Consider the following 27,280-nt stretch of genomic DNA (forward strand, 5'->3'; position numbering starts at 1 on the left):
AATACCCTTCCCCATTTCTGTGGCCTCCTTTAGATACTCTTTAACAGCTTTAACATCCTTCTTGTATTCTGCTATTCAAAACTGCAGACTTATACTCCTATTCCTGACTTTGGCCTCAAATTTGTGATTCTTCCCTGTGGTACTGAATCATGTGGGAAAAGCATCCCACTGGCAGGTAATAAGGAAAGTGCAAGTGTTGATGCCTCTACATGACCCATGACGGGATGGCCGGATAGGGAGGAGTAGGGTGGGAGGCTTTGAAGGGCAACGGATGTGGCATGTAAGGGATTACACTAGGACAAAGCACACTGGAGCTGGCCAAACTTTGTGACCACCTGTCTAGATGTCACTCAAACATTTTTGGAGGTATGAGGAGGCAACAGTCACCATTGGTGTGGGTCAAATGGCTCACCCCAGAACTGGTGCATAAATGTAGCAGCTAGATCCTATGAATCACTTTTCCATCCTGAAACACAGTTCCACTTCTAATTGTCCCAAATGTATTGTCAAACTGCTGTAAGTCAGCGTGGCCTTCTGCCAGATTAACTACTGGGTCCACAGGTGGGAACATGTGCCTGTGCTTGGTCAGCATAAGTATGTCTGCTGGTGAAGGTCTGGTGTGCAAGTATGTCCATGGACATACTGCATTTGTAAGGAGGCACTTCTCTGTCTGTTGGTGCTGTCCTCTAACCACACTATCCTCTCTATCCCTGTTTCCTGGGACAACAATGAGGCAAGCAGCTCCAGTGCTGGCACAGTCTGAAGACCCCAACAGTGAGACACAGACATCTGGGGAGCAGAGCTGTGGAAAACGATCTTTGTATCTTGGTGGACAGAAAGGTGAACAAGGTCCAGCAGTGCACCTGGCAGCAAAGGGAGGGCAACAAAACCCAGACTGTGTAACAGACACAGAGCCAGCAGGCCAAGGGAAGTGATTATCCCCTTCTCCTCAGAAGTCTTTAGACTACAAATTTTTGCCTTCTTCTACACATCTGAAGCCACCCAGTTCTCTCCCCACAGGCACTACAGGTACCCCAGTATTTCTCAGAATCCCATTACTTTTGCCTCTGCTTGCAACTCCTCCCTGGAATTCTCCCACCTCTTCACACAACTCCAGGTCACTCCAGGAATCCAAGACCTCCCAAAACCACCTAGGAACCCCAAAGCCCACAGGACCCCCTGTTCTACCCCACCATCAACCCCCACAAATCCTTGGCACCTCCAGGACTCTATTCCTTCAGGATCCCCTATGCACTCCAGTATCCCTCTCAGTCCTGAGACACGCACATACACCCTCATGCCCAGTGAACACAGGCACACAGAGCCCCAGTGGCCAGCACCCAGGACACCCAGGTCACTGGTCTCCTGCTCTCCTCCTGTTCCTTGTGAGAAGCACCTGGATGTCTGGGTTCCCCATCAGAAACAACAAGACCCAGACAGGTCAGGAAGCACTTTTATTTAACCGAAATGGGCGGGGGGGGTGGGGGGTGGGGGGGTGGGAGTGGGGTGGGAATTGGAAGATTCTCAGCTCCCAGTGAAGGGTTCAGACAAGGGGATTGAGTATTCCTGGAGGGACAGGGCTACAGTGTGGGGAATCCTTATGTTCCACAAGTTCACAACAGTCTAGGTCATGTACCCTGTGGCTGAAGGGTTGCTGGAAACCACAGAAGGAACCCACCCTGGGAGAGGGATCTGGACACTTTTGCCCCATAGAGGTACCCATGGATGCTACCTGGATATCCCAGTATGGAGTGCAGAGAGTATACCCTAAGCATTAATTGGGAGTTTCAGTTGATCTCAAGGGGTCCTTACGGCAGCTGGGGGTACGCAAGGCAGGGGGTACAGTGAGAACACAGGCTTGTAGGTCAGTATAGGCATGGGGCAAGGTGCCCCGGGTGATCCAGCGCCGGGTTCCCGGCTGGTAGGCATGGATTAAGTGTGTGTCCTGGTAGGTCTCATGACTGTAACCTCCCAGTACAAGCAGTTCGCCTCCCAGCACAGCTGCACCTCCAACTACATGTGCACGGGGGAGCGGGCTAAGGAGGACCCAGATGTTCTGCTTGGGGCTGTAGACCTCAAAGGTCAGCTGGTCCCTGTAGCCAGTCTGCCCAGCCCGCTGACACAGGCCCCCTGCCACATAGAGCTGCCCACCCGCTTCCTCCATGATGTGGCCAGCTCGCTGGCCATTCATGGGGGCCAGGAGTGTGACAGGTGCACCTGGGACATAGCGGAACAAGGATGCCTGACACTGGTATGCTTCATCACACCCACCCGACACGTAGAGCTCACCATCCAGGGCACACGCCGCATGCCCACACAGAGCCATTGGCAGGGGTTGGCACCTCCTGGGCAAAGAGAGAAGGAGGTTAGGCAGGGCTGTCCTGCAGTGACTGACTACCTAAGGGTTCCTTGGTGAGCCCTGTCTTCATTGACCACCCAGCAGGCAACACTTGCCAACACCCAATGAGCCCCAGTGGACAACATCAGCTGACACAGAATGGATGCCCCAGGGGTGTCACTGTTCAATATTTTGTAGTTGCCACACCGTTGATCAACCACAGTGGGCTCCCTCAATGGACAACATTGGTCATCATACCAATGAACATTCTGCCTGTGAGAGGAATCAAACTACTTTGCTCATTGGCAGATGGCCAACAAGACCCAGAATGAACACACTACTGACCAAAAACTCATTTGCCACCCACTAGGCAACACTGGCCAACACCCACTACCAAAGGGAAATCGTTGTTCAACACTCAGTAGACCCTTCTCAAATACCACTGCAGGTCCATCTCCCACTGGAGGCTTAGTGACACTGAGCACTGGGCACCATGGCCAAGACAAGGGGCTCTGAGAGAAAAAGGAAACTAAGCATCTGCTGGGGCAACCTCACCTCCAGGTATCATTGGCCAGGTTGTAGCACTCCACAGTATCTGTGCAGTAGAGCTCCCCTGAGCTGCCCCCCAGGGCATAGATGAAATTACCAAGTGCCACAGCAGCAAAGTAGCTCCGTCCACAAGTCATACTGGCCAAACGCTCCCAGGAATCATTCATAGGCTGGTACCTGGGTTTGAGAGGTAAAGGGGCAAGAGACTACCTGTTACCTACAACACCGTGAGCTGATGTTAGCACTGCTGAGGGGTACAACCCACTACAACTTGCCAGTCCCATAAGGCCTTGGGGTCTCATGGTCACTTTGCATGGGAATATCCCCTCCTTCTGGACAATATCAAACCCATAATGTCCTGGGGTATCTCCAGATAGAAGCCTCCCACGCCTACTCCAAATAAGCCTGTAACACCCCAGAGTAGGAGGGCACCCCTTAGTCCTACAACCAACCCTTCCCAGAATGTCTTAGGGCCACTTAACCAGCTGCAATGCCACAACATCTTGGATCCATGGGGCAGCTCTAGCTCTACCAATCCCTCCCACAATGTCCTGGTGCCATGTGGCAGCTCTAAGTCTTCTGTAGCTCTCACCTGTAGACACTGGCTAGAGTGTCATGGATGCCATAGTAGTGTTTTCCACCCAGGATGTAGAGGTTGTTGGCCACCACAGTTACAGCATGACGGAAACGTGGGCCATCAGGAAAGTGTCCCAGTGCCCGCCACTCAACCTGCTTCACCAGCCCCACAGCACTGAGGTAGCGGTCTGCAAACCAGAGGTGTCTGCTGGGCTTCCGGGCAGCCAGGTTGCCCTTTACTTTGTCTCCACCACAAACCACCAATACCTCTTGCAAGGAACGTATCCGGCATGGCAGCTGGGCCATGGGGGTGAAACTTGCTACCATGAGCTCACGGAGGATCTTTGGATCAGCTGCCCCTGCAGTCACAGATGGGACCTTCTTCAGCTCCAGGCTGGACATGAGGGCAAAGCGAACAGATGACAGGATCTCTTTGGCTAGATCCTCCTGGCCATCTCCATTGGCCACAAGCCACCGAGATGCTGCTTCCAAGGCTTCTAGTTCGTGGAGGACATTGAGACCATCAGAGCGGAGGAGGCGGATGAGAAGGTGTGCAGGAAGATCCAGGAAGGCTGGTGTAACAACCACACAGGGGAAGGTGGCCAAGATGTAGTTTTCTGCTACATGGACCACCTCATCCAACCCATAGGCTACAGCAAAGGACAGCACATCAGGCACAGTTTCTGGGGTCAAGCCATGGGTGAAAACATCCAGGCAGAGAGTGAGGAGCCCCCAGGCCTGGTAGCGCAGGGAGGTCTCAGCTGCCTCCAAGACCATGGGCCATGGCCCTGCTACAGCTCCTGTGTAGGCAAAGGAGAGGAGGAGACGCAGTTCGGCTGGAGACAGCCCCGTGATCAGTGGGTCGGCAGGGTCGTGGGTGGCCTCCCGCATGGGGCAGGTGAAAAGGGCCCGGAAGAAGTCACAGGAGCAGCTCAGGGCCAGTCGTTGAACTAGGAGGAAGGAGGAATAAAGGTGGGAGGCAGCAGGGGACCCTCTGCACTGTGCAACCCCCAGAACTCAGGAGTCCTGGCCCTGTACCCACCAAAGCCCCAGTTCTGCCAAAGGGAGCAGCCCTGAGGGTACCTCTAGAGCTTGACTCCCACCTGGAGCTGCAGTCTTATCATCCCCACCAGAGGACTTGGCTGCCCCAGAGCAACCTGTCCCACTCCTGAGCCCCTCACAGGGGAACTCCCCCTCCTGCCCACCTGGGATGACTTCGTTCCCTGCCTGGAGCTGGAGGTCACAGCCCACACCATTGGTGTGGAGCTGCTTCATGGCTCTTAGTGTCTCCCACTGCTCCTCCAGGGGCTTAGAACCTTCTTCCTGGTGGTCAATCTCCAGATGCAGGGCGCAGGCAGTCACCAGCCGGGGGGCACCCAGGGCCCGGGCAGCCTCCTCCACCTCTTTCGCCCGACCATGGGGCACAATTCCCCCATAGGCAAAGGTCAGCACAGCCCGCCAGCCCCACAGTGTGGCCCCAGGTGGTAGGGGAACATGGGGTGGAGGATCTTGGCGGAGTTGTCTGGTCTTGTCCTCCAGGAAGCGATAGAAGAAGGAGCTGATGGAGGCCAGGACAACAGCATGGGCCATGTCACGCTCTGGGCCCACAGCCACATCCACCAGCTGTCCTGTGGTACGGAGTTGGTCAGCCACAGCCAGGAAGTGTCCAGCGTGAGCCCCATCCCGCAGGCTCCACTGGTCTGGGGCCGGCTCCTCTGCAACCCACATCTTGCCTATGGAAACACATGAAGCAGGGTGTCAGGGTGCTGTCTCCACAGCTGGAGCCTCTGGCCCATGGCAGGAGTACTTGCTGGGGACATGGGGACTTGCAACTGGCACTGCCGCATAGCAAAGCCACTGGATCCACCACCAAAGCCTCTACCTCACAGCCAGGGACACCAGAACACTGCTCCATTACTGAATTTGATGCTTCTTGGCAAAACTGCAGCTCCACAGGTGAGAACAACAGCCCATTTCATTGCCCCATAGCTGAGCCTGATCTCCTCACCTGCTCATTTCTGAATCCTTAATATGAAACTACTGACTCACAGCCAATGCTGCTGCCCCACAGGCCTATAACTCAGGCCACTGTCACCACTCACACCTTCAGTCCTATAGCACACACAACCATACCCTTCCTCAGCCATTGCCCCATAGCTGAAACTACTGATGGTCCAACAGCAACCAAGCAGGTGGGCCCCAGTGAAGCCCCTGTCACACCTACTCAGTGTGTGGCAGTGCCTGCTGTGCAGTGCTTATTGTGTGTCACGCTGCCTGTCACACATTGTGATGCATTATGCTGCTAGCTGTCTGTAATGTTGCATATCACGCTCCCCTGCACCGCGTACTGTCAAGGTGTGCTGACCCTCATGACACTGTTGCCACCCCTTGCCCCCGCTGTGTTGCTTGCTGTTAGCGCAGTGTCGTTTGTTCTCACACATGCCATGCACTTTGCAGCCTAGTGAAGAGCTTGCTGTATGCTGTGCCCCTGCATTACTCTGTGGCCTGTAATGCTGTGCCGTGCATTTGTCCCCCTTACCGCCTGCTGCTGCTCTGCAGAACTCCTGTGACCCCCCAGGAATGTGCCTGGGTAATTATAGACCAGACAGAACACGTGGCCCCAACCAGGAGCTGGGAGAGGCTCAGGCAGAGGGTGGTCCAAGGCTCCAGAGTCCCTGGGCTGGGACAGAGAGTCACTGAATTCTCTGAGGACAGACAGTAGGGTCAGCTTCTGTAAACCCTGTGTCATCCTGGGCAGGTTCTGCTGGCGATCTCTGGCCCCTCAGGCCCCTCTTTCAACCTTGTTCTTCTCCAGAGCCCAGGGTGAAGCAGAGCCCCCTTCCAATCCCTCGGGTAGGTGACAATGGCCTGCTCCCCCACCCCCATTATGGGGTGATAGGTCTACCACCATCTGCTGTGCTCCTGAGCTGCAGCGCAGCCCCACTGACTCCCAAAGGGCTGGTAGTCTCAGCTCCAAGAGCACAAGGGGACACCAGACCCTTGGCCCAGCCTCAAGTGCCCCTAGGACCAACCTGCAAACACCCAGGACCCCACTAATCCACACAGAGCACATATCAGAGCAACACAGCCTGGCATGGCTGTGACTGCATCCTGGTACCACTGTCCCTCCCTCTGCTATCCTCTGGTGCATCAATCTCCTCATATTGTCCCCTCCCCTCACACCCCACATTCCACCCTCCCACACACCTGTGTCCACCACACCCACATTCTCTGTCTCTGTAACCCAAGCACCCATTCCCTAAATGTCCCATCTCTGTACTGCACTGTCCTCACATGTCCAGTTGTGTAGCAATGTATCTGTATAACAACAGGTCATTCTGATGCAACAGCCAAACTGTTTTTGAGTAATCTTATCAAACCACCTGCAGTTTTGTTGTTAGAGCTCTCAGGAATTCATCAAGGCTACTGAGAAAACAACGGGATAAAAATAAGAACAGAGAACCTGAGAAACCGTTTGCAAAAAATGTAAACCCTATACAGGGGAAGCACAACGTGATGATGAATGCTTGACCAACTGGATGTCCTGAAGGATGTGTGCCTGCCTCACAAACAAGCAGTTCAGCCAACCTGGAGATGCACGCCCATGTGGACAGTGGACCTAGAATCTATATCTGGCAAGTAACATGAAGAATAAATGGCCTCTGTTATAATCATATTGGTTCTGTTATTCAGTTGCCCATTTTTCCCCTGCATAGTTGAATTCTGTATCCCCAAAGATGTTTTCACATCCACTACAAGTCCCTTTTTCAGCACTGACCTATCCTGTTTGTGAGATTTTTTTTTTCTATCTAGTTAGAATTTCCCCTATCTTGTTATTTCCCATCCTTCACTGCACACCTGAGCCTGCACTTTCTGTTGCCACTAAGTTGTGAAAAACTGCTATTAGATCTAATCTTGACCTTTTCTCTAGGCAAAATGATCCAGTTCTCACCTCTCTTTGTGCATCCTGTGCATCTATGCTCTTCACCTCCTTAGTGGGTTTGCAGGACACACCTGTTTGTTCATAGAAAATTCAACCAGACATAGCTATAAGCAACTTGCTCCAGTTCTCAGCTGGCATTCAAGGGTCCCTTCCAGCCTCAGATATTCCTCAATTTCAACCCTGAAGCACAGCTCCATAAACTTCCTGAAATGGTTTTTAGAAAAATATCCCAGGCTCCCAAACATTTCTTGGGCAACCCACAACTTCTTCCCTACTCCACCTTCCCCACCTTCAGCTCAGAGCCAAGCACTTCTTCAGAAACTTTGGCTCCAAACCCACAGTGACGGGCTCCGTGCAGTGTAATCCCACTCCTTGTCAAGAAGTCCCACAGGACCCACTCAACTACAAGGACTTCACTGAAGCTACAGCGTAGTGCTCACGCTTGCACACATAATAGAGAGACATGGAGGCAAAGTAACCTGTGGACAGAAATCACAGACAGACCAGAAGATGCTGCTTCCCCTTCAGCAGCTCCAGCTTTCTGCACCTCAGCCCAAATGCCGGGAAACAGCCACATGACACCACAATGTTGTGACAACTGCTGATTGGACCAAATCTTTATTACACGACATCCTAAGTACATACAGCATTTGGAAGCCAGCTCACAGAGGGGATAGGTGAGATTTACAGCTTGGGAGGTCCTGTCAACCTCCAGCCCTCCTTGTTACCGATCTTCATGAGAGCTGCAGTGATTCCGAAGCCCAGACATGCTGTGGTGCCAGTGAGGTAACTGTGAGCTGAAGAAAACACATCAAACCAGGAAAGACCCATTAAGGCACAAGTCCTTTGCAATAGATCTTGATAGACTGCTATTTTTCCTAAGTCCCTTGACCATCAGCAACACTGGCCAGAGGAACTGGAAAAGTGGCCTTTTAATGAAATTGAGTTCTCATGCTTATGGCTTGCAATTTGAAATACCAGTTTCAGTAATCCTCTGCCCCATCCCCAAAAGTGGGCAATCTTAAATGGCTCATATGAGTGACAAAAGTAACAATCACTGCTTTAACCTCTCATCAGCTCAGCAACTGGGACAAGTAAAGATTAATTATTTTTCATCATAATTACAACTTAAATAAATCCCTCACTTCTTTAGGTTCAAGAATGAATGTTTACAGAAACTAGAGCTGTGTCAGTATCTGCAGGAGATGCTTAAGCCTTACAAGGGGCTACAGGAGCAACAGCAGCAGGACACAGCTTCTCCTTCAGACTATGTGAAGAATTCACAAGGCAAATATTAGATTGGATTTGCTCTCTAAAATAAATCACATTTGTTGCCAAGAAAACATGGATTTCCACAATTATATATTTCCTATCCTGCAATTTTAAGGTATAAATGGTAGCTCTTATTGGCAGTACTGAGTCAGTTCTCCTTTCATTCTGTATATCACTTCATGTTCGCTCTGGTGTCCTCCCCTCCTTGCAGCCATATTTATTTTAGCAGAGCCATACAATGCCAATGAAACTGGCATGAATACAGGCTGAGATGAATCGTTACCAAAGAAGCCTAGCATCAACATTCTTTAATATTTTTCCCCAACAGAAAAGTTTCTAAAACCAGCAAGAGCACGTTTCCACGCAGGCATTGTCCAGTTACCTCTCACTCCCAAGACAGCTCCTGCTGCACAGCCACCTATGAAATAGTTCAAAGGATCCTCCGGTTCTTCCCGGACTTGGGCACTGAGACAGGTACTTAAGCCAAACACAGCTCCCAGTGTAGCTGTAAACAAGAAGTAAAAAAACCGAAAATCCTCAAGGACGAGGGAATTCACACTGAGCATGATTTCAATATTAGCAGTGACTAAATGGCAAAGTAAGATCTATTTCCCATTTCCCAGGGACATCTATCTCAGCTGCTACAGTGAGATTCAGCATTTACCCAGTTCCACCCAGCTTCCCTAGGTTTCTCCCCCTGCACCACTTGGATCCCACTCAGCTGTGAGCTGGAGCCTCAGAGCATTGCACACCCACTGCCGCCAAACAGCACTGCATCCTGCTGGGGTATTGCCTAACAGCCCTTCCCGACTAGGCGACTTGGCACACCTGACAGCCCGGGGTACTGGAGGGGAGCAGTGGTGTCTGTGCAGCCACCTCCCCAGCTTTGCCTGGACTCTGCACTGTAACTCAGCCCTCAAATCCCTGTGAAGCCACCTCACAGCACCAGGCAGAGCAACTCTAAGGGCTCTGCTCTCCCTGCACACTAATAGTCCTGGCACTTTCCTCCTCTGCCTGCCTGGGGCTCACAATTACTGGACAGCAGAAAAATGAACTGAGTTTGTAAATTATTTTTGTTTGTAAACTAATTTTGAAATTGAATTAAGAATTTTGAAGTGAACTAAGAAACTGCATAGTAGAAGCATCCTGTCCACTGAATAATTACACACCTCATCCCATCAGACCCTACACTGATATAACTGCAAACTTTGGCAAAGAGCTGTGTCAAGAAAAGCTGGGTTTGTACCTAACACAAACTCTTGATTATGAAACGTGAAAGTGTCTACCAGGCACCATCTGTAGATTTCAATTCACCTTTCTTGGAAACAACAAAAATGTCAAGGATAAAAATTTTCATTCCCTGTATAAAGTCAGCAGCTCCTGTTACAAACCTATGCAGAAAATTAACTATGCTGATGCCAAAATGAAATGAAAAGAGTACTGAAGAAACCAAAGCCCCAGACCCAGGACTGCATTTCAACTTTCCTGCTCTCCCTGCTTTGGACCAAGCATCTGTAGGCAAAATGCACAGCTTGAAGCCAGAAGGTGTGGCCCCTGAACGGCAGACAGGACAAACCCTTCTGAAGTAGGAAACTAGTAAGAGGACCCAATATGCCTGTTTAGGATTAAGGGATTTATTGAAATCACAGTTGATTGCATGATCCAGTCCTTTCATAACGACCTCATCTTATTACAGGAGATGCTAGATCTTGGTTTAGAGTCAAACTACTCAAAAATGCAAACCTGGACCGATTGTGCCCCAGCTCAGAGCACCAGCATTTGGGGAGAGGGAGAGGTGGCACAAGCCATTGAATTAGATTGAAAAGTCTGCTAAGAGGAAAACTGCACCTGACAAGGGGCAGAGGGAAGCTTCCCTTCAGCTCCCTGCTCTTCTCTTCAGCATCCACTTTCTCTTCCAGAGAGAATTCAAGACAACTACATGGTTTCTCCTTGTCTACAGAACATGACGGGGAAAAACCCCACGTTTAATTTCCTTTTGCCACCAAAAACATTGCATTGTTCTTTAGCAAATGCAGTTTATTAAATATAATGCCTACATATATTACGTAAAAACCTAAATTTGCTTACAGTATCTTGTTGCCCACAAACTGAGTATTCTACAAATACAAAAAGCCAACCAACCAACCAACCAAAAAAAAAAAAAAAACCCCAAAAAAACCAACCCAAAAAAAAAAAAAGTAACTTTTACTCTAGATTGCAAAAAATATGTTACCTGACCTGCAAACCAACGATATGTCTTTCCATTTCAGTGTTCTGGCTCTGGGCTAAACGACCCAGGCCCGGTGGAGGAGAGAATGGAGAGAATCACCGAAACCGTGCAGGGGCAGAGGCAAGGGCAAAAGCGAGGGCGCAGCCAGATCGGGCAGAGGCGAGACTCCCCTGCGGTGTGCGGGAGCCCCATCCCCTAGTTACACTGCGAGGGTCCCAGCCCTTACCCATCGTGACACTGTCCGCCGCCGCCGTCTGCAACGCGGCTAGAGCTGAGCCGGGCCGCAGCAGAATGATGCGATACGCCGCCCCGACCAGGCCTGCAACACAGCACTGCACGTCATTGCCCGGGCCCGGGCCCCACTCAGCCGCCCCCCCCGTGTGTTCCCTTCTCCCCGGTGCCCACCCGCGGCCGCGCCCACGCGCGTGGTGAGCCAAGTGCGCTGCGGGCACTGCTCGCCCTCGGGCCCGTCCCAATAGCCCGCCATGGTGGCAAGGGCACGGCCGAGGTATCGCGATAGGAAGGCGCGGCGTGGCCCCGCCCCGCGAGGCAGCGCGGCCAGGGACGGTCCCGCAGGCACGCGCGCAGCGAGCGCGGAGGCTCCGCCCACTCCTGTCGCAGCCGGCGGGGTGCCGGGAGGCTGGGCCTCGGGCTGGGGCAGCGTGCTCCGCGCAAGCCGCTGCCCGAGCACACCCGGACCGTCACTGGCCTAAGGGATTTCTACCTCACCTTTCCAGTTATTCCATCCGCGGCTCTCGGGCTTTTTGCCTAAACCCGGGGCTCTGACCCTGCCGTTTGTCTTTGCTTGCTGCTTGCGGGGCGATCGGTGTGGTTTGGTTGTGGGTGTTTTGAATTTTTTGTGGTGGAGTTTTTTTTGTTTGTTTGTGGGTTTTTTTGTGTTGTGGTTTGTTTTTTGTTGGTTTGGGTTTTTTTGGGGGGAGGGGGGTTCTTACTTAATGGCGCTTGAAATATTTTTAATGAATTTTCAAAGATTCTGTTGTAATTCTCTGTGTCTATACTGCTGTATGGCCCTGTTTCCTTCTGAAATAATAAAGGTGCTTTGACACAGGTGATAGGGATGCTTTATATATTGATTTTTCTAGTTGTTCATAGTACACTAATAAAAAGACAACTCTACTGTGCCTTCTCAGTGATGTACAGAAAATCACGCAATGAAAAGCCAATGTCTGTAAAGGAGGAGTCCTTCAACTTTATTCAAATATAAAAGGAGATAGTCCACTGGGCGACGCCACAACTGGTTTTTCTCTCTCGATGTTTTGGAAGGTGCAGCCTCCCTTTTATCCTGAACTCGCGGCCGCACGGTGCCCTCTTCCTTTCTCCATTGTTTGAGTCACTAGGAAGGTACAGCCTTCCCGAACCGCCTACCTCATATTACCCCCTTGAACCTGTCATTTTACCCCAAAGTTCAGAAGTTCAGGCTTATGCAGAGTCCCCCATTTGTCTGTTTCAGGAGTGAGGCTGTCTGGGCTCGGTAACAAACCTGCTTGAAGTTAGTGGAGACATTAAGACCCATTTCAAAGACGTTAACACTCATACCCTTCACCCATCGAATTGTTTGAAAAGACATTAGCACACCCTATCAATCCTATTGCTCAATTTGGCTTAACAAACCCTAGGTTATTATTAACCTTTTTTAACAACCTGGCCTGCTATAAAGTTTAACATTTGAAACACCCTCTCCCAACTTCTCTACCTCTTGCCCCTGCACCAGGTGTGGCAAGCAAATCCAGAGAAACAGAATACACTGTGAAAAACGAGGTTCACTTTTTGGTAAATTTAAAAAAAAACTATGTTTAATAAAATAATTAAGACAATTAGGAGATAAGAAAAAGCCAATTACAGCCGGCCGGGTGACTTGGCATTCAGCCAAGTCCACACTTTGCTTTCTCAGAGACGCTCGTTAAATACTCTTTTCGTTATATCGATATATGAATATTCATAAAATTCCATAAACTAATTTCCATATTCCAGGAACTGTTTTGCATGGCCCCTCCTTGGGTCCGCCTTTTAAGAGCGTGCGTGTTTTGTGGCTGTGTCCTTTTTATCACGTCCAGCTTGGGCCTTGGTCCGTGCTTTCTTCAGGTGGTAGGTGTTGATAGGTAGTGTATCAATAGGAGGGTCCTCTTTACATGTTTGCTGAATGTTATCCCAACCAAACAGACAGTTTAAGCATATTGCATCAGTTATTACCACTATACCTACTTTTCTAAAAGCAGAATTAAAAACTTATATTATATATATATATATATATATATTCTATATCCTTACCACAACATTATTTACTATATAGCACACATCTTGCGAAAAGCCAACTTTATATAAAATATATATAACAATTCCTCCCCTTTTCTCTGTATAATTCATTTGGCTTGAGCCATATTCCTTGTTTTCTAGCTTCCATTATTTGTTCATTTTTTTCATAGATCAATTTTGCTTCTTCAAAGGGGTCTATTACATCATTTTGCTTCTTTAACACCATAATCCTTTGAGCCATTCCGGATGTGGTCAATTTTGAGTCTGTAGGTACTGTTACCACTTGCATGCCTTGAACTACATTTGTAATCAGCCGAATAAAACAGGGAATTAAACAAGGAAGGAGTATCAGGCCAGCAGTAGCACATACGAGAAAAAATCCTAGTTTTTTCCACCACTCTATTCCCAGTAAATTATCCCACCAGCTGCTTTTTAGCATTGATTCCCACTTTTGGACTGGTACATGAGCTACTTTTCTGATATCATTGACTATATCCAGAACAGCATCTCCGTTGTCATCTATTTTCAAACAACAATCTGATGTATTAAATTTTCCACAAACACCCCCTTCTTCAGCTAGTAAATAATCTAAAGCTAACCTATTTTGATATACTGCACCCCTTGTTTGGCGTTGTTGACTTGATATTAATTCCAATGCCTGCCCGGTTTTGTTTGTTATTATTTCTACAGCAGCCTGGAGTCTTATGATGCGGTTCAGCATGTAAATTGGGGTCCGATATCCCCAACTCCCATCCTGTGCCCAGGTGGCTGGCCCATATGTTTCCAATATGCGTTCAGGGGGCCATTCATCATCTCCCCATTTCTGGAATCCTCCAATTACATCCCTTTTATTTCTTTTTAAGTCCTCATAAAATGATATCCCTAATTGATCTCCCTTTGGTCCTGGTAAAAGAAAGAATCCTGGTTGTATAATTCCCAAAGTGCAGCTCCCTTTCCACCTAGAGGGGAGTCTTGGGTATGCCCTCTTTCCACATATCCAAAATAAGCCATCTGGTGCCTTCCAATGATCTTTTTCCTGTTGATTTATATTCTCCCAAAATTTGGATATTTCTGGGATCCCAAAATAGGGATTTTTTCCTGTGTCATTACATTGAAAAAGTTCATTTACTCTATTATATTTACAATTTTCCCTTTTTGTTTTCTTTTGAGTCCAATACCTAGTTGGTTTCTCTGGTATCCACCAAGTAAAAGTTCCATTGCTTACCTTATATCTTTTACAGGGAGTGTTTCCCACTTCATTAAGAAAATTTTTTCCAGTGCGCCAGAGACATTCTTCACCTATTACTGTTGAGCTTAGAATCCACCCTTCCGGTCGGTTTTCCCCTTTTGTATTTGTCTGGTTCCACTTAAGGAGTTCAACCGGGCCTAAGCTACTGCCTTTCCATGGCCATTCCTCTGACATCAAAGCTCCTCCACAGACCCAGCAGTTGGTTATGTTAAGTTCCTTGCTTATTCTTTCCCCTAGTTCCACAAACAGATTTTTCCCCTGTCTCAAGATATCCATTTCTTTTTCTAATTGCTGGTCCAGTTTTGTATACAAATTCTGGAGTGAGATTTGTACCGGTTTTGATTGCTGTGCTGGCTTTGTCTTTTTGTTTACCAGTTGCTCTTTTACTAAATCTTGGACCTTACTCCCAACAGCATATGTAAAACAAATCCATCTTTCTCCTTTTGGACATTTATTTCCCAACCTGTCACCACTTGTTCCCAAGTTTTCCACAATCCAATATTTTTTCCCATTATGAGTACAACTATCTAATTTGGATGGGTTATAGCAGTGACTGTTGATATGGGAATGTGTAATAAGGAAGGAACCTCGGTGTCTTTCCATGTATAACCTTTGATAGCATCTGTGGTATGGCTTTGCCGATATCCCATAAGGGAAAAGACAAAGAATGAGTGACAGAAGAAGGAATGACAGAGGTCTGGTATGGCTTATACCTCCACCCTCCATGCCTATGGGGTTGCAACCCACAGCAGGAGTATATGATCTTCTTGGTGGCAAGTACAGCGGCCAACCCAGTCTTGCCCTCTATTTCCTTGTCACTTCCTTTTTGCCAATTTCCGGGCAAATTGTCTTTGACCCACTGTTCCTCAGGTATTTTCCCACTCAGTAGTCACTAGTAATTCTCATACACAAAGTAAAGTTACTATTTCAGCTCTTAGTGGTTTAACCAGGATGGGGAATAAATTTGTCCCTCAACACTTTATACAATGGGTGTGTTATTTTGTGAATTTACAATACCAAATTTTATTTTTAACACAGCTAGCATGTTCAGTATTGGGATGAATCCGGCAGGTTATAGAGCTTTAGTTTTGATGAGAGTATTAACTCCTCTTCTTCTGTGTATAAGTCTTAAGGAGAGAATATGAGAATCCTCTGACCAAAACAGTCCTAATCCTTCTGTTTGAGGTGGAAGTGTTTCCCCATGGGGAGAATAATGGAGATATTTCGGAGTTCTTCCAGGTAGGGCTTGAAACTACTGATATAAGTTTGTCCTTATTTCCCAATTAGGTATGATTCTTTATATATTTCCTGGGTTATTTAGGTTCTCCCCAGTTCATTATTACTCAGTCCTCTTTTAAGAGTCAGTTTAATATCACCCGGTTCAGATGTTACAGTCCATTCCTTCGGTTCTTCCACGGGTCCTTTGATCCTGCTGGCGTGGATCCACCCTCGTTCCCTGGTCCGGACCGCAGCCTCAGTTGTCAGTAGTACCTGAAAAGGACCTTCCCATTGTGGAGTTAAAGATTGTTCTTTCCAAGTTTTAACTAGTACCCACTCCCCTGGATGAATATTATGGATTTTAAAGTCTAAAGGTGCAGTTTGAGGGAGTATCCTTTTCAATCGCAGATTTTCAAGGGTTTTTGCAATTGTATTTACATATTTCTTAACACTCATTTCTCCTATATCATATGTGGCTGTTTCATGTTTGGTGGTCAGAAAGGGTAATCCAAACATCATTTCATAAGGTGACACTCCCAAGTCTGACCTGGGTTGTGTGCGAACTCTCAGTAAAGCCAAAGGTAGGCATTTTACCCATGACATTTGGGTTTCAATTACTAATTTTGTTAAGGTTCTCTTTAGAGTCTGGTTCATCCTCTCTACCCTACCTGAACTTTGTGGATGCCATGGGGTGTGTAATTCCCATTTTATTCCCAAGGCTTGAACTATTTGCTGTAAGACTTTTGATGTGAAATGTGTTCCTCTGTCCGAATCTATCCTATTAACCATTCCATACCTGGGAATAATTTGTTCCAAAAGGGTCTTACATACTACATTGGCGGTGGCTTTGACCGTGGGAATAGCCTCTACCCAATGAGTCAGGTGGTCTGTTATTACTAATAAAAACTTCCATCTTTGTATCTGAGGAAGTTCAGTAAAATCCACTTGGATACTTTGAAATGGTCGGAGAGCTAACTCTCGACCTCCTAATGTTGTTTTTCTCATTACCTTTTTACTTACCTTCTGGCAAATTATACATCTTTCAGTTACTTGTTTTGCCAATCCAAAAATCCCAATACACCCATAATTCCTTAGAAAGTGATCACACAAAGCTTGAGTACCCCAGTGTGTTTTCTGATGCATGTTTTCTAATATTTTCTTAGTGAGTGGCTTATTAAGTAACTGCCTCCCATCAGGAAGTTTCCATCTCCCTGATTCATCTGACTTCCCCCCTATTTTTCTTAATTCTTCTTCTTCTGCTTTACTGAATTTTGGAGTTTCCAACTCCTCCTCATTTGAAGTCAGAATTAGCTTAACCTTTTTGGTCCCATTCTCTGCTGCATCTTTTGCTTCTTGATCTGCCAGATTATTTCCCCTTATTTCTGGGGTCATTCCCTTTTGATGCCCTTTGATGTGTACCACAGCTATCTCCTCAGGCAATTTTAGTGCTTCTAGGACTTCCAAAATAAGGCTCTCATGTATCAACCCTCTTCCTTTTGAATTGAGTAATCCCCTTTCTTCCCAAATTTTTCCAAAAGTGTGTATTACTCCAAAGGCATATTTTGAATCAGTATATATAGTTCCTTTTTTATGTGCCAAATATTCTAGTGCTCTTTTTAGAGCATATAATTCACAAGCTTGGGCTGACCAGTTTGAAGGTAACTTTCCTTTTTCAATGGTTTGCATATTTTTCCCATTCACCACAGCATACCCTGACATTCTTTTCCCTTGTATACACCTGGAAGAACCATCCACATGTATTATTTCCCCTTCTAAAAGGGCTTGCTCTTCGAGATCTTCCCGTACCTTAGTTTGGTACTGGATAATTTCTAAACAATTATGTGTTAAGTCACTTTTTGGTTCTCCATATAAAAATTGTGCTGGATTTAAACTCTTGTTTACTTCTAATATCAGGTCATCACTATCTATCAGGATTGCTTCATATTTCAACATCCTAGAGTCGGTTAACCATTTTTCTGCCTTCTGGTTTAATATACTTCGAATCGCATGAGGTGTACACACAACTAGTTTACTTCCAAAAGTAAGCTTACAGCTCTCTTCTACTAGGATTGCAGTAGCTGCTATAGCTTGAATACACACCGGCCAGCCGTGGCTCACTGGGTCCAACATCTTTGATAGATAAGCTATTGGTCTCTTCACTCCTCCCCACTCTTGAACCAGGACTCCATGGGCTACTGACTTTCTACATTTACATACAGATGAAAAGGTTTTTCTAATAAGGGTAAGCTCAAGGCTGGCACTGAGGCTAGTTTCAACTTCAATTTTTCTAATTTATCATCATCTTCCTTGGTCCACTTTATATTATCTCCCTCTGTCAGTTTTCCATATAAAAATTTTACTGCTTGTGTATATCCTTCAATCCATAATCTGCAATATCCCAATAATCCAAGTAGTTTCCTTATTTCCTTCTTTGAAGAAGGGGGAGGGAGGGATAAAATTCCTGCAATCCTGTCAGGGTTTAGTTTTCGGCTACCTTTGCTTATTAAGTGTCCAAGATATTTCACTTCAGATTCTACAAATTGCAGTTTCCCTTTTGATACTCTTAATCCTTTTCCCCCAAGAAAATTCAAAAGTTTTATGGTAGCTTCCCTAACTTCAGCTTTAACTTCCCCTGATAATAAGAGATCATCTACATATTGTATAATTTGTATTCCAGGAGTGTTGCTTCGCGTATCTGTCTCTCAGGTCAGCTCAGCGTCAGCTGGGCCACCCTGCTAGCTGTGATACGCCCAACAGTACCTTTGCGTGGGTCCTTGGCTCCGCAGCGCTTTTGCCTTAGCTGTCTCGGCCGTGGTTTGAAAGAGGGAACACTCCGGAGGCTCAGGGAGAAAAGGTTTTATTCGGGTAACTCAGGGGCAGCCCCTGGTTCCAGGCCTGTGCCTCTGGGGAGTGACCCCCAGCCTCGGTTACAGGGGTTTTTGTTCCCCCAAATCTCAGGGGTGGACACCAGTTACAAGACCAATCACACAAAGCCAGGTGGGTAAGGTCAAAATGCAATACACAACACTAACAAATCAGGTGAATTTGGGATGTGGTCCTGTGAGACCCACCAATCCCTGTCAGACACCTCTCCTGAAGAGAGGTTCTGGGGCCTGGGGGATGGTGGACATGTGGGGGAGAAACACAATGGGATGGGGGAAAATACAATAGGATGATCGAAACCCAGGGCAGAGGATTAGAGTTGTCTTGGCAACTCTTATCAACCCTCTGATAAGCACAATCCAAGACAGGAACTTTACTAGGCTAGGGTTAAAGTCCAAATCACATCAAACCTACAACTAAGAAACTTATGATACCATTCCAGCACCCCCACACCTCCCCCTTTTTCTTTTATTTGTGTCACTGGTCTGGAGTGTAGATATCTAAATCACACTCGCTGCTGGAGTCAGAGTCTGGTGGGAATTCGATGGCAGGTGTCACTGAATGCACTGAGGGGGCAGTAGCGGGGAAAATTGCATTCATGATCAGGCTTTTGACCAAACCAGAAGCAATGGCTACAATTAAGATGATGAACAGAAACAACAGTCCGGTTTTGATCCACGAGCTGGCGATGTTAGAGAGTCCAACACCTTTGAAGAGGTTGTCAAACCAGTCCTCTGTTTCTTGCTTGATGGACTCGACCATTCCTCGCAGCTGCTGGATTGATTTTTTGATGTTCTCAGCCTTAGATGATAAAACTCAGCAAAAAAAAGGGGTTAGTTATACAACCATCGAAAACACTCCTCTGGGGGAAACAGCTCTTCTGCTTCCCCTTCATGACAGAAAACCCAGGAGGGAAGAGTAATTGGGCTAGGAGGACTTGCCTCTGGGCCCGCTTCCTCTTCCTCCTTTTTCCTCCTTCTCCAGGAGGCCACAGTGACCTGTGGTACTTTCATTTCTGAACCCTTGGGAACATAGGGTCTCACATTTCTGGAGGGGATCCACCGCAAACCGGTGGGAGTGGAGACGCAGGCGTACCCACGTCCCCAGGTTACTAAATCATGGGGACCCTGTATCCTCAAAGTTTCTGGATCCTTGACAAGGACCTTTGGCCTTTCCCGGGGCTCTAACTGTGAGCTCCCACGGAAATGCCTTGTCACCGGCGGGTTCATGGTTTCAAAGGAACAGTTAAGAAAATTCAACGTGAACAAGGCACGGGCTAGTCTTACAGACGGTGGCTCAATCTTGAGAATCGGTTGCTGCTGGCTGAGGACTCTTTTGAGGTTCTGATGAGTCCTTTCTACAATCGCCTGACCTGTCGGAGTGTGGGGGATCCCAGTTTTGTGTTCCACTCCCCATTGTTGCAGAAAACTGCAGAATTCTTTGGACCTGTATGCTGGACCATTGTCTGTTTTCAGGGACTTGGGGATGCCCAGGACAGAGAAAGCCTGGATGAGATGCTTGATAGCATCCCCAGCCTTCTCCCCTGTGTGGGCAGAAGCAAAAACAGCTCCTGAGAACGTGTCCACAGAGACGTGCACGTATTTCTGCCTCCCAAAGGGGGCAAAGTGCGTGACGTCTGTCTGCCACACTTCACAGCTGGACAAACCACGGGGATTCACGCCTGTGGGCATGGATGGGATGGCATACCTGTGACATTGCGGACAGCCAGTCACAATCGCTTTGGCCTGGTCACGGGTTAAGTTAAACTGCCTGACCAGAACTGGTGCGTTTTGATGGTGAAGCTGATGACTGATTCTGGCTTGCTCAAAACGGTTTGGCAGAGGGGCTACCTCCACAGGGGCAGCGAGAGCATCGGCTCTCCTGTTTCCCTCTGCTATGAAACCTGGGAGCTCTGTATGCGACCTGGTGTGCATCACATAAAAGGGTTGCTTCCTGTGGGAAATCAGTTTGACCAGCTTGGAAAGCAACTTAAATAGAGTGACGTTGGAAACCTCCTGCAGCACAGAATGTTCTGCTCTAGAAACTATCCCTGCAACATAACTTGAATCTGTTACCAAATTGAAAGGTCCAGGGAACGTCTCAAATGCTCTAACGACTGCGGCCAGCTCGGCAACCTGAGGTGATCCTTCCACCTCAACCACCTCTGATTCCCACCTCTGGGTGAGAGGGTCCCGCCAAGTCATAACTGATTTGTGGGACTTTCCGGACGCGTCAGTGAAGACAGTTAGAGCCTTAAGAGGCTCCTTACTTTGGACACTTTTTAATTCCAATCGAAATTGGGCATCCGAATTGAAAATTTTGTGGGCAGGCCGATGGATAGAAATTTGACCAGGGTAGTTATCTAGGGCAAACTGCAGCGCTTCGTTCTCTTGAAGCAGATGCTCTAACATAGCTTTTGTAATTTGACCAGATTTCAATTTGATTGGCATGTGAATGCACTCAAAGTCACAACCAGCCAGTTCCCTAAGGCGCACTCTGGCTTTCCGGATCAGGTCAGCCATCAATTCTTGTGGCTTTGTCATTCTTTTGGTCCTGTGGTGGCTCAGAAAGACCCACTCTATAATAGAGAGAGGATCTTCTTTGCCTTGGACCTCCCTTGATTTTTTGAGGGTTTTGTTGTTCCACTGGAAAATCATCCCATGGAGATGTGGCAGCTTTCCTAAGATGATGAAACGAAAAGGCAGGTCAGGTTTGCATCTGTTGGCCTGTCTGGTGGACAATGCGTGTTGAATGTTATCCAGTGCAATTTTTGCCTCTGGGGTGAGGGCCCTGGGTGAACTCAGTTCAGCTCCCCCTTTTAACAAATTGAAAAGGGGGGCCAGGTCTTCGGTAGAAAGACCCAGCCAAGGTCTCACCCAATTCAGAGCTCCACACAGCTGATGGACATCTGTAAGGGTCTGAATTTGGGTTTTGATTTCCAATTTTTGAGGAACAATAGTCCTCTTCCCAATTTCCAGCCCTAGGTATTTCCAGGGTGGCATCTTTTGAATTTTGGATTCCTGTAGTTCAAAACCTGCATCAACCAGTGCAGCCACAGTGAGGTCAAGGGCATGTGCCAACAGGTCGTCTGTTGGTGCAGAAATCAACACGTCGTCGATGTAATGCTGGATTATCACTTGGGGCACCGCTGCACGCACAGGTGCGAGCAGGGAAGCAACATACCTTTGACAGATCACAGGCGAATTTTTTAAACCCTGCGGAAGAACTCTCCACTGATACCTCTTTCGTGGAGCCTCTCGGTTCAAGGTGGGCACCGAGAATGCAAACCATGGGGCATCATCAGGATGGAGGGGAATGTGAAAGAAACAGTCCTTTATGTCAATTACAGTCAAACTCCAGTTTTCAGGGAGCATGCTTGGGGCGGGCATCCCTGGTTGCAGGGATCCCATGTCCTCAATTACCTCATTAATTTTGCGGAGGTCATGGAGGAGCCTCCACCTGGTCTTATCTGCTTTCTGAATGACAAACACTGGAGAGTTCCACGGTGAAGTGGTCTCTTCAATGTGGCCCTTTTTCAGCTGTTCTTCCACAAGCTCATTGAGCGCCTTTAACTTTTGTTTAGAAAGTGGCCACTGCTCTATCCAGACTGGTTCATCTGACAGCCAATTCAGTTTCTGTATAGGGCGCTCCTCAGTGACCACTGCCTGAAAAACCTTTGGAGGGTCAGGAATATTAATTGTGACTCCCCATTGGGACATCAAATCTCTTCCCCACAGAGGTTCATCAAAATCCAAAACAAATGGGCGTAGCGTGGCCATTTGCCCGTTTGGCCCTTCAATTGTCACTGCCTTTTTTGACTGCTTGGCTAATTGCAAGCCTCCAATACCATTTACATGTTTGGCAATGTCCTGCAGTTCCCAATGTGATGGCCACATCCTTTCTGGGACGACCGTCACATCCGCGGCTGTGTCCCAAGCTCCTTTAAGGAGTTTGGATTCCTCACCCATAGAAAGCTTACAGAAATCTTTTGGCCTGTTTGAGCCTATCTTTTTTACCACAGCGACAGTGGTGTCTTTGTCGCTTTCTCCTTTGCCACTCTCTGTGGCACTTTCCTCTGGACTTGCTTTTACTGCAAGTCCTTGCACTGCAGGGATGGCCTGGGCAATAATTTGCCCTTTTGGTAGGAAGGTGGGTGGGTTTTCACTGCGGAGCCACACAACAAATCGCTCTGGGTCAGTTGTGATTGTCCCAGGGGCAACTTGTATGTCTGAGGGGGTGAACTTACAGTCCCCAATGACCACCAATTTTGTCTCCACCATGTGCCACATGCCGGGTTCCTTTGAGACCATGGCTGTTTGCCACTGACTGTCCCGCAGGTGAAGAGGCTCAGCCAACTGGAGCCTAAAGGGCTCATACCTTTCCATTGTCAAGGATCCTGATGGCTCAGGCAATACTATGTGCCTCGGTTTCCTTTGTTTTGTCAGGTCCTGTGAAGAGAGAGACAAATCTGATTTAGGTGACCTTTTTTCTTTTTGGGTTATTTGGGCTGCACGATTGGGATCGTCACGCTGGGCAGTTCCGCGCTCTCGAATCAGTTTTTTGACACCCTGGTGTCCCTTTTGTTCTCCCTCCCCTCATGTTCCCTTTCCTGTTTTAAGAAATTGTCAAATTGTCCCTTCATTGGACACTGATTTATCCAGTGACCGCTTTTTCCACACAGAAAACACTGGCTGTTAGCTCGTGCAGGAGCGTTCTTCTTGTGTGGTTCTGGTGTTTTAGGTGTTTCCACAGCCGCAGCGGTGATTTTATGTCGTGTTTTCCCCTCTCTAAGGGCTGGTTTTCTGCAGCGTGGGACGACGGCACTGACGGCTTGTAGCATCTCCTTGAGAGGAGGTGTCGAGCCTGGTTCTCTGGGTATCAGATTTATTGCAGCAGTGCACTCCTCGTTCGCATGAGAGAAAGCCAACTGCTGAATCACTTGTTTCTGTCCCTCCTCTCCATCAAATTGCTGTTCCACAGCTGAAGCAAGTCGCTCCACAAATTTGACATAGGGTTCTTGTGGTTCCTGAAAAATGTCTAAGTAATATTGTGAGGGGCCATCGGGCCGCATTTTCAGAAAGGCTTTGCATGCTTGATTAGCTACAAACTCAAGGACATTTTGGGGAATGTTGGTAGCCTGATCTGAGGCTGCTTTCCAATCACCTTCACCTAACAGGTGGTTTAGGGTAATAGGATTGCCTGCATTATCAGTTGCTGTGGTTGGGTCCTCCAGCAAACCTGGCAATGCAGCTTTCAGCAGTTTTCTCCAAGTGACCTCCCATAGCTCAAATTCCATTTTGCTTGAGAGGCACTTGAAAATCTGCTTCAAATCAAAAGGTACAACTGTGATTCCACCAAAGGAAGTAAACAACAAGCCTTCGAAGTAAGGGCTATCTCGCCCATACTCCTTTAATGCCTTCATGAGGTCTTTAACAAGCGTCTGTGACAACACTTTCCAGGTGGCTACCGTGGTCCCCTGCCCCCTGCTCCTTCGGTATGTCACCGGAGTAACTGTGGGTACCCCATCTGTGCTTGCACCCCCGAGCTCCTGCTTCCCTCCCTCTCGGACCCCAGCCGCTGCCTCAGGTTCCCAGTTGTAAGCTGGGGGCGGCTCCCAGCCTGCCTGCGGCACGGGCGGCTGTGGCCGTTGAAAGCTTGGAAAAGCATTCCCCAAAGGAGGTGCAGTCGGGGACACCGTGTTCCCGAGTGGGGGGTAGGGCGGGGGCGGTGCCGGTGGGGCTCTCCCTGTGGGAGGGGGCTGCGGGGGGGCGGGCTGGGGCAGGGGCGCCCCGGCCGCGCCGTGGGGGGGAGGGAAGGGGCTCCACGGCGCTGTGGGGTGCTGCTGCGGCGGGGGGAGAAAGGGAGGGGGGGCCACGGGGTCCGGTCCGCTCAGCCACTGTCCCTGTAACCCGGCAAAAGCGGCGGCAGCGCCGGCATTCGGTGGGGGGAGGGGAGCGGGCGGCTGCAGCTCCGGGGGGGGGGGAGGCAGCAGCCCAGGCAGTGGGCGGTCCCAGTACTGGGGGCGGCGCCGGCAGCACCGGCAGGGGAGGAGGGGCCGGCAGCACCGGCAGGGGAGGAGGGGCAGCCGGCACCCCCGGCGGGGGAGGGGGGGCCGGCACCCCCGGCGGGGGAGGGGGGGCCGGCACCCCCGGCGGGGGAGGGGGGGCCGGCACCCCCGGCGGGGGAGGGGGGGCCGGCACCCCCGGCGGGGGAGGGGGGGCCGGCACCCCCGGGGGCAGCGGCGAGCCCCACGCTGTTGGGGTTTTGCCCTGATCCCCTCCCGGTCCCAGGGTGGGCAGGGGAGGTAGGGGATGCGGGGCTTCCCCGGGCCCACGTGGCTCGGCAATGCTCGGACCCGGGAAACATGGCTGGGGAAAAAGGGGGTGGGGAGGGTAAGGAGTTTCCCCGGAGGAAGGAACCGCCCACTTCGGGGGCGGGGCGGGCAGGGGGAAGGTTCTGGGCGGAGTCGGGGCGGTGCCCTCACAGTAGGAGTGGGGTAAACCCCACCCCTGGCTCTGCGGGGGCGTGGGAAGGGGCGTGGGAAGGGGCGGGGGAAGGGGCGTGGGAAGGGGCGGGGGAAGGGGCGGGGGAAGGGGCGGGGGCAAGCCTTGTGAGGAAAAAGGGGGCGGGTACAGGGAAGGGCCAGTAGGAGGGGGCTGAAAGGCATTCTGGGAACAAGAAGAAGGGGGAAGGGCACAAAGAGGCTGCACCTCGTGGCTGCCGCCATTATGGGGGCCTTTTCCTTTGTTCTCTGGGGAGGGGGGGGTCTCCGTGTCTCCCTTCGGGGGTTTCTCACAGCCGTTTTCGCTGCCGGACCCAACCGGGGTAGTTGGGGACTGGCGGTCTTCCTCGGCGAATGAGAAACGGACTCTGGGTTTGTTGGCTGGGGAAATCGGGGGGGTCGTGGGGGGGGTTTGGGCGTTCTGGCCAGCCAGACTGCCCCGGGAGCCCCGAACAGCCTGGCCGTGGCTGCGGGGGACGGGGGACCCAGGAATTCTCAAAATGCTTGGCGAGGGGGAACCGTGGGGGGCCGGAGCATTTTTTAAAATACCTGGGGGGGTTTTGGGGGTTTTAGGGGATTTGGGGGGCTTGGGTTCTCTGGGGGAGGGGAAAAGGGGAGACCTGGGGGGGTTGGGAGATTTCGGGGAGGCCGGGGAATGGGACCGGGGGGGTTGGGGGGACTCGGGAGAGGCAGGGGGAGGGGTATGGGGGGAAGGGACTGAGGGACGGCAGTGAGAGAATGCAACTTTGTTATCTTGCATTCCTGTGATCTCTTTTAAGGCAGCTTTTATTTGCCACGGCCAGAATGCAAATTTTGCAGCCAGGACATCTCCTGACTTCCCTAATTTTTCCAACTTTTTAGAAGCATTTTCCCAGAACCAAATGCTGTTCACTTGGTCCGAATTAACATTCGGAAAATGCAAAAACAAATACCTAATAAACTTTTTCAGTTCCTTTTTTGAGTATTTAACTTTGGCAACAATTAAAACTCCAATTAAACTTTCAAAAACCTCTTTCTGGGTGGTGTTTAGTCCGTTTCCCATTCTGACTAGCTGTTACCTTTATCACCACCCCTTCCCAGCAAAACCACCCCCCAGATCCCTGTGGGCGTCCTTTCCTAGGGGTAAGGGCTTCCTTCGGGTGGACCCCCGGTCCCCCCCGTCCCGTCCCTCCTAGGGTTCCCTGAGGCTTCCCAAGCCTCTGTGGTGGGTATTCTCCCCTCCCTTGGAGGAACAATACTCACCAAGCCCTCGGGACACTGGAGACGTTGCTGGGGCAACCACAAGCCGGAAGGGGACTCCTGGGCAGGAGCTGTTCCCTTCTTCCACCAGGGGTGCTTTTTAGCAACCCCAGTGGCTCCGTGAGATGCTGAAGACCTCGGGACACGACAAGGCGACGTCCTCTCAGAAGGTCTCTGGGTCACAGGGTCCGAGTCTTCCTCGGGCCTCCGTGTCAGCTCCCACGGCACAGCGGGTCAAAAGGCGTCTGCAGGCCCCACGAATGGGCGCCAATCTGTTGCTTCGCGTATCTGTCTCTCAGGTCAGCTCAGCGTCAGCTGGGCCACCCTGCTAGCTGTGATACGCCCAACAGTACCTTTGCGTGGGTCCTTGGCTCCGCAGCGCTTTTGCCTTAGCTGTCTCGGCCGTGGTTTGAAAGAGGGAACACTCCGGAGGCTCAGGGAGAAAAGGTTTTATTCGGGTAACTCAGGGGCAGCCCCTGGTTCCAGGCCTGTGCCTCTGGGGAGTGACCCCCAGCCTCGGTTACAGGGGTTTTTGTTCCCCCAAATCTCAGGGGTGGACACCAGTTACAAGACCAATCACACAAAGCCAGGTGGGTAAGGTCAAAATGCAATACACAACACTAACAAATCAGGTGAATTTGGGATGTGGTCCTGTGAGACCCACCAATCCCTGTCAGACACCTCTCCTGAAGGTTCTGGGGCCTGGGGGATGGTGGACATGTGGGGGAGAAACACAATGGGATGGGGGAAAATACAATAGGATGATCGAAACCCAGGGCAGAGGATTAGAGTTGTCTTGGCAACTCTTATCAACCCTCTGATAAGCACAATCCAAGACAGGAACTTTACTAGGCTAGGGTTAAAGTCCAAATCACATCAAACCTACAACTAAGAAACTTATGATACCATTTCAGCACAGGAGGAGTAGGGAAAGTTTGTAATATTGTTTCTAAAGCCTGTCCAAATAAGTTGGGAGACTCAGAAAAACCTTGTGGCAATCTAGTCCA

The 27,280-nt window shown here is 49.5% G+C and overlaps 2 protein-coding genes across 2 annotated transcripts; both read right to left on the reverse strand.

Moving 5' to 3' along the window:
* Positions 1-1,547: 1,547 nt before the first annotated feature.
* Positions 1,548-6,045, reverse strand: KLHL33 (kelch like family member 33). The gene is made up of 5 exons (XM_083879807.1): positions 6,003-6,045; positions 4,669-5,196; positions 3,480-4,413; positions 2,894-3,064; positions 1,548-2,345 (listed from the first exon to the last, which is right to left on the reverse strand). Exons 2-5 carry the CDS (start codon positions 5,189-5,191, stop codon positions 1,775-1,777), a joined length of 2,199 nt encoding a protein of 732 aa, XP_083735933.1. The 5' UTR covers positions 5,192-5,196; positions 6,003-6,045; the 3' UTR covers positions 1,548-1,774.
* A 1,950-nt stretch (positions 6,046-7,995) lies between these two features.
* NDUFA11 (NADH:ubiquinone oxidoreductase subunit A11) lies at positions 7,996-11,405 on the reverse strand. The gene is made up of 4 exons (XM_083880073.1): positions 11,314-11,405; positions 11,135-11,227; positions 9,061-9,183; positions 7,996-8,203 (listed from the first exon to the last, which is right to left on the reverse strand). The coding sequence occupies exons 1-4, from the start codon at positions 11,393-11,395 to the stop codon at positions 8,091-8,093; spliced, it is 411 nt and encodes a 136-aa protein (XP_083736199.1). The 5' UTR covers positions 11,396-11,405; the 3' UTR covers positions 7,996-8,090.
* Between the last annotated feature and the right edge of the window lie 15,875 nt (positions 11,406-27,280).

The sequence above is a fragment of the Zosterops lateralis genome (assembly GCF_965231275.1).
Source record: "Zosterops lateralis genome assembly, chromosome: 29".
NCBI lineage: Eukaryota > Metazoa > Chordata > Aves > Passeriformes > Zosteropidae > Zosterops > Zosterops lateralis.